This window comes from Acomys russatus, chromosome 14 (assembly GCF_903995435.1).
Source record: "Acomys russatus chromosome 14, mAcoRus1.1, whole genome shotgun sequence".
NCBI classification, from domain to species: domain Eukaryota; kingdom Metazoa; phylum Chordata; class Mammalia; order Rodentia; family Muridae; genus Acomys; species Acomys russatus.
This window is the reverse complement of record NC_067150.1, coordinates 25,028,591-25,042,847: the sequence shown is the minus strand read 5'-3', so window position 1 is coordinate 25,042,847 and position 14,257 is coordinate 25,028,591. Positions and strand designations below refer to the sequence as shown.

The window sequence follows — 14,257 nt, the reverse complement described above, 5'->3', positions numbered from 1 at the left end:
AGTGACGACTGCTATCACCACTGAACCACGGCACACAGACACCTCTGCTCTCTGTAAAGTCTTTGTCTTTCTACAGAGCCCAGCAATAAGATGCAGTGCACAACCCAGAGTTATTCTAAAAGCCACAGCAATGCATTTTTTTTTTTCAATAGATGCGGTTACAAGAACTCTGGTTGGGCAAGGTTTCTGTTGGCTTCTCAACACTGCTGAGAAAGCTGGCATGACTGTGTAATGACAACCTTCCTCTCTGAGGACTGACCCTGAAGCAGACGGAACACAGAATACCTGGATCAACAACTACTGTGGGAAAGGATCCAAGAGCATTTCTGGGTGAGCACTGTCTGCCCGTAGACAGCACAGACCAGAGCACACAGTGGGATGCTCGACAAGTCAGCTTAACTCCAATTCACCGGGCATCTACTGAGTGCTAGGTAGGCATCTAAGTTCCTTTCGGATGAGGTATATTTCATCCCTTAAGCTGCGGACATGAAATTCAAGTTCTGCCACCACTTGGCTTTTCCACTACATCACAAAAGCTCCTGGAGAATTTAGTCTATTCAAGGAAGGCAGCAGAGGAGGTAAATACCCCCAACTTCACCCCTCCTTGAATACTAAGTAACAAGCTATACACATGCTCCTGGTAAGGGCTGGGCAGTGGATAAGTGAGTGGTGTGTGCCTGGTCTACACAGAAAAGAATTTAATAGGAAGCTGTTAGTCCTGTGCGTTTTACCACTGTACCATCAAACACAGTGGAAGAAAAAAGAATTTGCTAAACTTATTGTTCACTTTCTTTTTCCCACTTAATGCCACCCCGTGAATAATTCCAAATCAACACAATGCATTTCAGGACACGGTTCATCTGAGACGTAAACAGGAAATGACCCTGGACAACAGTGAATATGACAGAATGCTCTGTGGCTCCTACTGAGCTCAAGTATCAAGGAAGCATATTTTCTTCTCTGTGTGTGGAGAATCAATCACACATGCTCATTTTCAGAAAAAAAAAAAAAAAAAAGAGCAGTGGGTCCATGTCTGTACTCCACTGGCACCTCTCTTAAAGACAAAGGAATGAACACATAAAAAGGGCTTCAAACAGATTTTTCAACCACTAAAGACAAAAAAAGAAACCTTTCAACTAAGATAGAAAGAAAGAAAGAAAGAAAGAAAGAAAGAAAGAAAGAAAGAAAGAGAGAGAAAGACGGACAGAGACAAACAGAGCTGAGGATGTATCAATGGTAGTGTCCCACTCCACATGTACAAGGCCCTGACCTTGATCCCAATGTGAAGAAGAGAAGGGACAAACTCAAGCAAGGCTCTAAGGCAACAGCTACATACACTATTTTATAATGCCATGGTTCACAGAGCCACCTTTCCTTTCACACAAAACATAAAAGGACCAGATTGTTTCTGAGATTGGAGAAGATGAAGGGCCCTTTGAGGTGCAAATGGAAACAAAACCATCAATTAAAACATGCCTCAATAGTGAAATAACAAAACATCATCTTGCCCATCAGATTGGCAAATTTTGAAACGAAGGCAAATATACCAGCAGCAGAGTTGAAAATAGGCATTTGAATATAGTTGGCAGAAATATAGATTTCTTCAATATCCCAGAAGCAATTTACAAAGAATTGTCAAAATAGTTTTGATTTTTTAAAAAAGATTTATTTACTTATGTATGTGAGTGTTCTATCTGCATGTAAACCTACAGACCAGAGGAAGACATTAGAGGATATAGATGGTTGTGAGCCACCATGTAGTTGCTGGGAATTGAACTCAGGACCTCTGAAGAGCAGCCAGTGCTCTTAACCATCTCTCCAGCCCCAAAATAATTTTCTTAAACAAGGCATGGTGGCTCACACCTGTAATCCCAGCCCATGAGAGGCTAAGGCAGGAGACTCTCATACTTGAGGCCAGCCATACTTAAGAGACTATCTCAAACATACAAATAGTTCGTTCTCTCTCTCTCTCTCTCTCTCTCTCTCTCTCTCTCTCTCTCTCTCTCTCTCTCTCTCTCATAGTTTTTTGAAACACGGTTTCTCTGTGTAATAGCCATGGCTATCCTGGAACTCTCTTTGTAGACCAGGCTGGCCTCAAACTCACAGCAATCCATCTGCCTCTGCCTCCTGAGTCCTTGGATTAAAGGCATGCACCACCATGCCTGGCAAACACAGTTTTCTTATTCATAAGAACAAATCTCAAATGCATCAAGCGAAACAGTGCAACAAACTTCATATACTGCCATTTAGACTCAAAACACTAACTGATCTCCCACCTTCTTTAGATTACTATAAATCAAAACCTACACTATATAGACTATTATCTTTAGTTCTGCCTGTGTGTGTGTGTGTGTGTATACATTCAGTGACCCTTATAGTTTACATATCATCATTTCTAAGAACTTACTATCCTTTAGTGTAATTTAAAATCCATTAGTGGGGGCTGGAGAGATGGCTCAGAGTTTAAGTACACTGGCTGCTCTTCCAGAGGTCCTGAGTTCAATTCCCAGCAACCACATTGTGGCTCACAACCATCTATAACGTGATCTGATGCCCTCTTCTGGCTTGCATGTGTACATGCAGGCAGAGCATTGAATACATAATAATAAATAAATAAATCTTTAAAAAAATAAAATAAAACAAAAATCCATTAGTGTTACTATTTTTCCCACTTGGTTTTTTACTTTTTTTTACACTTGGTTCCAATAATCAGGCTCCAAATGAAAACCATTTACAGCATTCACTGCACTGATACATCCAAGTCTGTTAGTTCCCTTTCTCTTCTTTTCCCTAGGGATTATTTGTGGGAAAAGCCAGGGACTATAGCTCAGTGGTAGAATACTTGTACAAACTAAAACAACACAAAACAGCAGCAAAACCCAAACAGGTTACCTGGATGGGATGTACCTTCACTAATACAATGTTTGCCTAGAATGCACAGAAGACCAGGGTTCGATTCCCAGGACACATACTGAATGTGATGGTACGTGCCTGTAATCCAGTGTATAGGAAGTGAAGACAGGAAGATCAGGAAGTTAAAAATCATCTTTGGCTACATAGTAAGTTCAAGCCCAGCATCTTAGAATACACAAGACCTTGTCTTAAAAACAAAATAAGCAAAGACTTTTGTAGCACATGCCTTTTGGTCTAGTGCCCAATTATAAGTGAATATAGACTATGTGCGTCTTTCTGCTTCTGGGTTAACTCACTCAGTATGATCATTTCTAGTTCCATTCATCTGTCCACAAATTTCAGGATTTCCTTGTTTTTAATAGCCAAGTAGTATTCCATAGAGTAAATGTACCACAGTTTCTTTGTCCATTCTTCAACTGAGGGACATTTAGGCTGTTTCCAGGTTCTGGCTATTATGAATAAGGCTGCTATGAACATGGTTGAGCATATGTCCTTGTTGTATGGTGGAGCATTTTTCTGGATATATTCCAAGGAGTGACTCTAGGTAAGAGAAATATAGGAGATGGGGAAATAGAAGGACCCATAGGGTCCTAGAAACCTACAAGAAGAACATCGTGATGGGTGGATCGGGGCCCAGGGTGGTCTGCTCAAACTATTGTACTAACCAAGGACAATACAAGTAGTAAACATCAAACCCCTACTCTGATCTACCCACTGGACAGGACATTCTCCACAGTTATGTGGAGAGCAGGGACTGACTCTAACATGAACACTGGTACTCCATATTTTACTATCTCCCTTGGTGGGGAGGCCTGATGGCACTCAAAGAAAGAATAAGCAGGCTACCAAGATGAGACTTGATAGCCTATGACCATATAGTGGGGGAGGAGGTCCCCCTCGGTCTTAGACCTAGGGGAGGGGAACAGGGTGAAAGCAGGAGGGAGGGAGGAACGGGAAGATACAAGTGATGGGATAACAATTGAGTTGTAATCTGAATAAAATTAAAATTAAAAAATAAACAAAAATATAAAACCACAGGCCATTTTTCCTGGAGTCCATAGGCTAGATATCACCAATAAGTCTTATATATCTTTTGACTCATTCAGTTTCTCTGCCATGCATCCTGTCAGCTGCAGAACACTCCACAGACTCAGTCAGGTTGAGATGCCATTTTCTGGGTTGAACACTCCCACAATATGACACAATGGAAAGTATGTAGCACTAGGCACATATAGTGAGCAGCCATCCCTCTCCAGTTACAGGAAAGCTGAGGGACTTGCTACCATCTGGTTGGCCCATCATAATACTCCTCGTCAGTCTTTTTCAGACTGCTATTGACAGCAACCACCCAGAACTCTACTTCATTAGGGGATGAAAATGGTGTTTTGTTTATTATCTGGGAAAGAAATTTCTCTCAAGTTACTGATGAGGAACGCCCTGAGAATGGCCAGGGCAAAGGCTTGCCAGCTTTCAGAAGGTATAATGATGTGTGTGCTCTGTCATCTCTCCCAGCCTCTCTCCTGAGACAGAGCTTAGCTATGTAGCACAATGTGGCTTAGAACCTGTGACTCTCCAACCTCTGCCTCCCAAGTGCTAGTGTTACAGTGGCACCAGGTCAAAACAAAACAAAACAAGAAACCTTCATGATTCAGGCAGTGGTGGTGCATGCCTTTAATCCCAGCACTCAGGAGGCACAGGCAGGTGGATCTCTATGAGTTCGATGACAGTCTACAGAGAGACCTAGGCTACACAGAGAAATCCTGTCTTACAAACCAAAAAAACCAACCAAAAAAACAAAACACACACACACACACACACACTCTCTCTCTCACTCTCTCTCTCTCTCTCTCTCTCATGATCGTTCTTTCATTGGAAACTTGAACAAATATCCCATTTGTGTTTGTTTGTTTGTTTGTCTGTCTATCATCTGACAGAATGGCTCACTTATTTTGCCTAGGCTGATCTTGACTGGTTGGACTCAACAAATCCTCCTGTCTCATCTCCCTTAGCAGTATATGCTTACTTCTACAATTTTCTTAGTCAAGCACTTTTTATTAGCAGGCTATCCAATAAACTGACTGCAGCATGCTAGCATTATGTTCTGTTTTGCTTTGTTTCCATTAAAGAAGTTAAAGAATGTACATAAAACAAATAAACAAACAAACACTCAGAGCTGCCATAGGGGTAGAAGGACACTGCAGAAACACGACAGCCACCCTAATACTTCCAAATGGCACAAAGGACTTTTCATTACCTGTTGAGTTGTGGCATCCTGTTGGACATAAGCTACCTGGGCTGGATCTGTAAACAGAGTCTAGAGAAAAGCAAGCAAACATATCAATAGATCTTTTGACTGCTCACCTACACAGGAAAAATTACTCTGCAAAGCACCAACTCCTAGGAGAGTTATCTTGAATCATAGCTCATAATCCTTCATTAACACAGGAGATAAAGACAGTGTTCCTACCCTTGGCCCTTCATTCACAACGCTCCAGAGATTGAGTGAGCAACCATCCCAAAAGACTAACATGCTTCAATATTCTACTCTCAAGCAGAGCCTCTCCTGAGGTTGAACATCACAGCTAATTAAAAAGGCATGTCATGGAAACACAAAAGATATGCCGTGAACGGAGTGCACCATTCATGCCGAACTCTACTCACAGAGGAGACTTGTGAGTCAGAGAAAGGGGCTGAGAGGTGGGAGTACACAGAGGAGTGTCAGGAACACAGGGTTATAAGCCTCTACAACAGCAACACGTGTTAATGCCAAAAGAGTAGAAAGAACATAAATCGAATTTATAGTCCACGGGTTCTGTTTTGATAAAGCCAGTGGGTATAATAATGGTAAAAAGGAAATGTAACCATCAGAAACACTTAACAACTAGAGAAGGGGCATTTCCCTGACAACTAAGACATTGTCAGCATCTCAAGTCCAGAAAAAGTCACTCAGCTAAATCTTTTGAAAGACTTTGATTTGCCCATGGCCTTCATACATCTATGGGAATAAAAGTTGCTTAAGCCTGGTTCTAGAGAGCTAGGAAGGACAGGTACAGGAATTGGAGACTTCTTCAATTTGACATTTAAAATATTACCAAAATTCAGGCATGTAGTAACACTATAATAAGGTAGCACTTAAGTACGGCTCTCCTTCACATACAGTCTCGGGTCGTACTTTAATACAGCTAGAGGACTAACAATAAGCCAAGGCATTCCTAAAGTACCTATTAAGCATTTGGGAATTTCATCTCTGTAAAGACTAGAAATATATTCATGAGGTGAATCTCAGCTTTCTTAGAAGTGATGTGCACCTCTTTATTAAATATTACACAAGGACAATTTTATGACAAGGATTCTACCATAAAAATATTCATTAAAAAAAAATCAAATGAAGCCAGGCATGGTGGCACATGCTTTTAATCACATCACTCAAGAGGCAGAGGCAGGCAAATTTCTGTGAGTTTGAGGCCAGCCTGATCTACATGATAATGAATTTCAGTTCAACCAGAGCTATGTCAAAAACTCTTTTTCAAAAAAAAAAAAAAAAAAGGTTTAGGGGCTGTCACTACAGGCCACTGGTAGGGCATGCACTTAGCATGCATAAACATCTGGGTTAAAATGAAACACAAAATGAAGAAATAATAATAGTAATAGAATGTATTGCATACTTACTATATCCTCGGCCTTCATTAGTATAATTGAGTACGGTATGTGGGACCTGTGCATAGGTACTCTATGTAACATGTATGTATGTAAGACATTATATACACTTTGTACATTGTAAAGTGCCAAAAATATCTGTGGAATATCTGTGTCACTCTTCCAGAAATTCCAAGTCAGTGGCAAAAAATAAAAGCTATACTGTAAAGCTTTTGTGAGTATCTGCCTCAGCTTCTATTATAGTCCTATACCAGTACATTACTAACAAACAACAGCGTGAGCTAGCAGAAGGATCCTTTGCTTACACACTTCACTGAAATAATCTGTATGCTTTCAGTGAGCCAACTCTGATTTAGCTATACACTATGTGGTGTGTACAGAACAAATGCTTGGTGCTGGACACTCAGTAAAGGCAACAAATTGACAACCACTTCAGTGGTCAGTGGAGAGAAAGGCTGACATGAGACTGGAGCTCTAACTCATTTTTGCGTATAATTTAAATAAATGTACCATCTCTTTCATTGCCAAATTGGTTATACACTCCTTGATAGTACAAATCTTATCTGAATGTTTACCGAAGCAAAACATCCAGGACAGACAGCGGACCCACAGTGAACGTAATTGGTGTATTAATTAGTAAACAAGTCAAAACCCATTCTTCACATGCCTGTGCAGCTTCCACTGGGTGGATGTACACCAGTGTGTGCTCTGGACCATCTACGGACGTGTAGGAGGTACCATCTGCTGTGTACACCACCTGCTGGGGTGGACGGACTTGGTCATCAGTGTATACAATCTGAGCCACAGTTCCAGCATCCGGAACAAAGTGCACCTGGGGAAAAAGCAGTCAAGCATGTTGCATCTGTCTTTATAAAGCAAAATCAAACTCACAAACACATACAGCCAATGAAGCACAGTTGAGCGGAAATACCCATAATGCAAGGAAGGAAAAGGAAGAGTGATGTGCCTTCACCCTGCTGAGCTACAGCCCAGAAGGCAGGACACATGGACCCTGTCAGTAATTTACTGCTTAATGTTAGAGAGCTGACTTGAATTCTTTTGCCTTAAAAATCCAGTATAAACAGACAACTTCTGGTGACTCAAGAGGGGGCAATTAATTGATCCTGGAAAAGCCACTGCAGATTCCTGCATGACACCACTGCCAAAATACAAAACACAACTTTGCTCTGTGGTATAAGCCTAAAAGCAATTGCTTTCAACACATCATAAAAATTTTATAATGAATGCTGCTTTTCAGCAGACATATTAAAATAATGTCACCTCCAGTCCTACACGCTATTTCATATGTGAAGGACATACTGCAGGAGACATCAGGAAATGTCACAGAGTCAATGGATGTGCTGGACCGCCTCCTTGCTAGCTAAATAAAGAAGCAGAAAACCTTGATGAAGTACTTTTAAGTGGTTCTGGTCAAGCAGTTCAGCTGTCCCCAGGGAAGGGTTCTTCTGTGCCCTAAGATCTAGAGAACTAAAAGAACTGAGTTGTATAAAGTCCTCTCTGGGTGGTCAGTATGGAAGACTAACTCTGTGGAGGCCCCAGCACGGCATTTGCCTCATGCCTGATTCAGAAAGTCTACAGGTGGATAGCCAAAGCACACATCTGGGGGAGAAATAATTGATGTGCTCACACTGCTGGTTGGCATCCTTACTCTTAGTGACTTGCCACAGGCCCTAATGCTTCTATGGCAGTTTTCTCCAGTGGGAAATAACGGATTTCACAGATGACACATAAACTAACTTAATGCCCAGAAAGAATGCTAGAGGCCAAGTGTAACTGAGCACCACAAGAATACAACAGATTTCCTGCTAAGTGATTAGGCTGTCTTCTATGTACGTTTAATTTACGCCTGAAGATAAAGCACACACATGGGGACATTGGGCTTACAGCATGTCTGCACAGCTCCCACTGCTCTACGGTAATCTTGTGACCTCAGATTTATATTACAATTTTCAACTTTCTCATTTATACCAAAGCTTTAAAATGGGGGAGAGACATTTTCCTCAGAAAATAAGAAAGCTAAGCTTTTCCACTTGGCTTTCCTTACTCAGAGTCTATAAATAAGAGTTTGCAAAACTTAGGAGCAGAAAAGACTGGAAATTAAAAACGTAGTGGCAGATCCTGACCTCAGCTCCCCACAGACAGGGACTCTGATCACATACACAACCTCACAAAAGCACCTCTCTCTCCCCTTCCTCCCTCCCTCTTCCTCCTTCCCCCCTCACCCCCCCCCCCCATCTACTTTCTCACACACGGTCTTACTATGTAGCCCTGGTTTGGAACTCACTAAGTAGACCAAGCTGTCCTTAAACTCACAGAGACCAACTGCCTCGGCCTACCCAGTGGGCATGTGCCAGGATTCCTCACCTTTTCTCTTGCTTTTGGGTAAACACAATATATAAATTAATGAAAGTAGTCCTCAAAACAGTTTCCAGGAGAAAAGCAGTTCTCAATTATTCTACTGAAAGTATCTCTAGAATCACTTTTCTCTAAATTTTAGACTGCAACCTTTACGTCATATTATATAATCATTGTTACTTATTAGAGTTGATTATTAGGTAATATTTGCACATTTAAATATTTCAAGGTTGATTTTCTGATTTTGACAATGGTACTATGGTTTACAATTTAGTGAAAAATTGGACCAAAACCTTTTGTTTATTTTACTGTTTAAAACTGAGGTTATGGGCCTAGCTTGCCTCACATCATCACTTTGGAGGCAGAAACAGGCAAATCTCTATGAGTTCAAGGCCAGTCTAGACTATATGGAGGGTTCTAGGCCAGCCAAGACCCGTCTTAAAAGAGAAGATGGGTCACTCACGTTATAAAACACTCCTTAGGCACCGTAACTCATGGGAACTGAAACCCTCCAGGGGCTAATGTGAAAGAGGCCATCAATGGCTTGGGGCTTTCAGGATCAATAGCACAGACAAGGGAGAGCAGTAAAGCACTCCTACTAGCACAGTGCAGAGGTGAAGCCTGCAGGGCCAATGAGCTTTACCTCACAGGAAAGCGGTCAATAAAGCCAAAGTTAACACATCCCAGCTTCTGAGCATGTTCTCTCGCCTGCTCCCGCCCAGTCACTCTCACTACAGACAGACACTGGCATTTCTTTAGCTGTCAGCAGCCACCCAACTAAAAGAGTGCCGCCAACAGAGAGCTGGAAGAGACCGTCCTTTACCTGTGCAGTATTCTGTTCATGGTCCGCAGATGTTGGCCACACATGGGAGCTTTCATCTTTGGAATCCATCTTCTCCTCGTTGGACAGCTCCAAGTCTGAGCCACCTACAGCAGCAGCCCAGGACAGAGGACACTCATCTGTCTTGTATGTCCTGAAAACATGTGCTCATGGATGGCAGGAAGGTCTCTGCAGGACACCTGACAAAAGACAGGAAAGGGGCCAAGGTTTAAGTAGACGACTATATTTTAATAAATTAGTTTCAACCACAAAGAGGAGAAAAGTTTTTGTTAAAATGTAGCACATCTTAGCAAAGGGTAAAAATAATTTATTATTTGTGGAAATAATATACCACATACCTGCTATATCTTGGACAATCATTAGATGTATGTATGTGTATACACATGGGCACAACATATAGAACAATTAAAAGTATTGAAAGCAATTTTATTTTGAGAAAAATTATTTTCCTATAATATTATAGGCTTATGCCCAATCTGATCGCTCTGTAGACCAGGCTAGGCTCAAACTCAGAGAGATCTATGTTCCTCTGTCTCCCAAGTGCTGGAATTAAAGGTGTGCACCACCACTGCCCAGCTAGACCAGAATTTTTCCTGGTAGACATGACCTCATACACCACTACCACTTCTACTAAAAATGAAAAGCAGAAAAATAAAAATGACAAAACAAGAAAGAAATAGCTGATGAAATAAACTGAATTTCCCAGCTTATAATACAAACCTTGTCGTCCCTTCCATCAGGTCAGTACAGGAGTGAACAGTGAGCAGTCAAAGCCTTTCTAGACATCAATACACTCAAGTCTACATTTTGAAACCTACATTTCAAAAGTACATTTTGAAAGTCTACTTTCTAAAATAAGACTCTTAAATATTATTTTTATTATCTGAGGGGAAAGGGTTCAAGATAAGAGTTCTCTGTGTAGCACTGGCTGTCCTCGAACTCAGAGATCCATCTGCTCTCTGCCTCCCAAGAGCTGGGATTAAAGGCATACACCACTACAGGCTTTAAAACTTATTTTAAAAAGGATTTACTTATTTATGTGTATAACTGTTTTGCCTGTATGTATGTATACTACACGTGTGACTAGTGCCTAAGGAAGTCAATACAGGCCATCACATTCCCTAAAACTGGAGCTACAGATAGTTGTGAGCCACCCTGTAGGTGCAGGGAACCAAACTGAGGCCCTTTACAAGAACAGCGAGTGATCTTAACCACTACTCCATCCCTCAGCCCACTAAACAGATTCTGAAGGTGATGATCTTCCCTTTGGATGAGAAGGATGAAACTGGCATCCTGCAAACCACATGAGACTCACCATTCCTGATCCACCTCTATTACAGCAGGCAGGAAAGACTGCTGGCCAACATCCACCAGAGCTTTCTCCATTATCAATAAAAATTATGCTGAGAGGTGTGTTCCTGGACCACACACACTCCAACCTCTAAGCTAAAATAAAGCCCGATGAAGGACGCCATAATTCCCCGTCAGTACCTAACCTGAACTTGGGAACTGCATGGACAAACCACATAGCAGCCACCTCATCAAAGCCTGTGAACAGCCTTATTCCTGCCTTCCTCACCCCTGCCCTACACTGCCCCCACCATACTCAATGGTACCTGAAACATGGTTGAACAGTAGAATGTAAAAGGGCATGGGGGAATTTTCTAAAGAAATGGAAATATCCTGTTTTTTAAATCTGTACTGGAAAGGTTGTTATTGCAAGAAACAAATATGTCAAAAATCTACACTGAGATTCTTCAAATAACACTATTTACCATGTTTACTTTATTTTCCTGCATGTGGTAGATGTGTATTACATATTAGTATATAATTACAAATAGATTAGCTACTTTCTGTTGTGATAAACACCATGACCAAGGGGTTTTTGGGCTTTCAGTTCCAGAAGATTAGGATCCATAATGGCAAGAAACAGGCAGCAGGCAGGCATGGTAGCCAGAGCAGAATGCCAAGAGCTCACATCTTGAACCATAAGCACAAAGATGGGAGAGGAATGAAAGTGGTCAAATGGCAACAAAGTCCCCCTCTAAATAGCATCCTAAACCTCCCCAAGTAGTTGTACCAACTGGGGATCAAGTGTTCACACAAGGAGCCTGTTGTAGTACAAGAATCGCCACACAAACCACTCACACCCCAATCTTCGTGAGATGTTGATGGTTCATTGAGTGAACACACACACCCCAAGATAAGGCTGACTGCAACCCAGGCCACAGAAAGGACTCAGGAGCCTAACTGTGACACTGGCCAGTTTCTAAGGTAGGCCTTTTATAAGAAAACCTGTAACCAGGTAGCAAACATGTAACCAGGTGGGAAGCAAAAGGAGGGCGGCAGTACATAATTTTGACCAGTTAAACACAAGAAGAATCGATTTTGTTCTGAGAACCTCGGATCCAGGAAGCTAGACAAAGCATTTTAAGCTGATTGGCTAGGATATAGGCTTCGGGACTTTGCAGTTCCCCACTGTTCTGGGAGAAAGGAACATAGCAGGGCATTAATGTGGTTTTGTTTAAGTAGAACATATATCATTACTTCAAGCAGAATGTCCAACAAGTATTGAATTGTAAGTAAAAGGCTATTCAAGCTCCAGACAGGTAGAGGCTGAGAACCTGAACTTAATTTCATCTTCTAATCAAAATGGAGACTTAAGAACAAAATGGTTTCTGTTATGCTAAAGACAAAAGCAGGTGTCAACAGAGGAGCTACTTTTAAACAGGTTACAACAGAGCCTCTGGGAGACATTGTCATTCAAACCACCACAACAGGCTTGCATGTGTGGGGGTATACTTGTATGCACATGTGTATGGAGGCCCAAGGTTGACCTGTCTTGCTTAATCACTCCACGGTACTTACTGCAAGGTCTTTCACTGAACACATAGCTCAGCGATTCTGGCTAGCCAGCTTGCCCTGAAGACCCCATCTAGTTCCCACATGCTGAGCACGCAGGAAGCCACCACCTATGCCTGGCTTCTACTGGGCTTTGTGGATCCACACTCCAGTCTTCATGTTTCCACGGCAAGAGCTTTTCCACTGCACCATCTCTCCAGTCACATTTTTCTTTCTTTTCTTTTTTCACCTCAACCAATTCAGAATAAGCTAGAAACACTGTTTCTTTGCCTTTTTTTTTTCCCTTTTCTTTCCTTTCTTCTTCTTTTTTTTTTATATAGGGTCTTGCTAAATTACTAGACTAAGCTGGGTGGTGGTGGCACATACCTTTAAGAGGAAGGCAGATTTCTGTAAATTCAAGGCCAGCCTGATCTACAAAGTGAGTTTTAGGACAGCCAGGGCTGTTAAAGAGAGAAACCCTGTCTTTAAAAAAAAAAAAAAAAAAAAATTACACCTAGTTTCAAACTCCTGGGCTCCTGTGCTCATCTAGTATTGGCCTCATGAGTGACTGGAGTTACTGGTGTGCCAGCATCTACTTACCACCAGATTCATAAGTAACTAGGCCCTAAAACTGAGAACCCTCTCAGAGGTACAGGACCATAATCAAAACCACACACATGAGACTGAAACAGCAATTCTACTTTACTCACAGACCTGCCTAATATTATATCAGCTGTCGAATCTACTGTCCTTAACAGCCAAAGGAACACTTTTCTCCCTGGCTATGATCCAATCTGGTGTCAAACATTTTTCACTGTGTGTGCTCACTGTCATGTCCCTCTGCCCACTTCAATCCAACAGCTTCCTGTTGCTGGTCTTTGGTGGCCTGACCACTTTTGAACCACACAGAACAGTCTTCAGTTTCTCTGATTTTTCTTTGAGGTTGCAATTAGCTAAAAATTGAAAGAGTACAAGTAGAGGCAGTGGGCAATCACCCTCCTCAAATCTCTTAGCCACTCTTCAGGAACAATTCCTAGAATCAGTTTTTTGTTTGTTTGTTAGTTATTTGGGTTTTATTTGTTTGATTGTTCAAGACAGGGTTTCTCTGTGTAGCGTTGGCTTTCTTGGACTCCCTTTGTAGGCCAGGATGGCCTTGAACCCACAGAGACCCGCCTGTCCCTGCCTCCCTAAGCGATAAGATTAAAGGCGTGTGCTACCATGCCTGGCTTAGAATCAGTTTCTTGTTTTCCCTTCCAAAGGCATTTTATTCACGTACAGATAAATGCATATACATGTTCTATCTCTCCAACTGCAAACAAATGAATTACTGATTCCTTATGAAGTAACACCTCTTCCGCCCTGTTTGTTCTATACAACAACCTATTTTGTGCACCATTCCACCCATATACAGTTTCTTCACTTTTTTAATTCCAGCTGCATAATTTCTTTGTATGAATATATTGTAATTTATTCAACCATCCTTATGCTGATAAATGCCTAGGTTTTGGGACCTATGAAATAGCTCAGTCCATAAAGTACTTGCCTTGTAAACACCAGAATCTGAGTTCAATCCCCAGAAACTATATAAAAAGCCAGGTGTCGCAGCTGTTAAGTTCTAGGCTAGTGAAA

General features: G+C 41.6%; 1 protein-coding gene across 1 annotated transcript in view; it reads right to left on the bottom strand.

The window, feature by feature from the left end:
* Prdm10 (PR/SET domain 10) overlaps nucleotides 1-14,257 on the bottom strand; it is a 107,829-nt gene that overhangs the window by 61,531 nt on the left and 32,041 nt on the right. The window contains exons 2-4 of the mRNA XM_051156119.1: nucleotides 9,770-9,966; nucleotides 7,238-7,402; nucleotides 5,168-5,227 (exon numbers count right to left, since the gene is read on the bottom strand). Of these exons, the coding sequence (XP_051012076.1) occupies nucleotides 5,168-5,227; nucleotides 7,238-7,402; nucleotides 9,770-9,838 (294 nt within the window). The 5' untranslated portion in view covers nucleotides 9,839-9,966. The remainder of the gene's footprint in view (nucleotides 1-5,167; nucleotides 5,228-7,237; nucleotides 7,403-9,769; nucleotides 9,967-14,257) is intronic.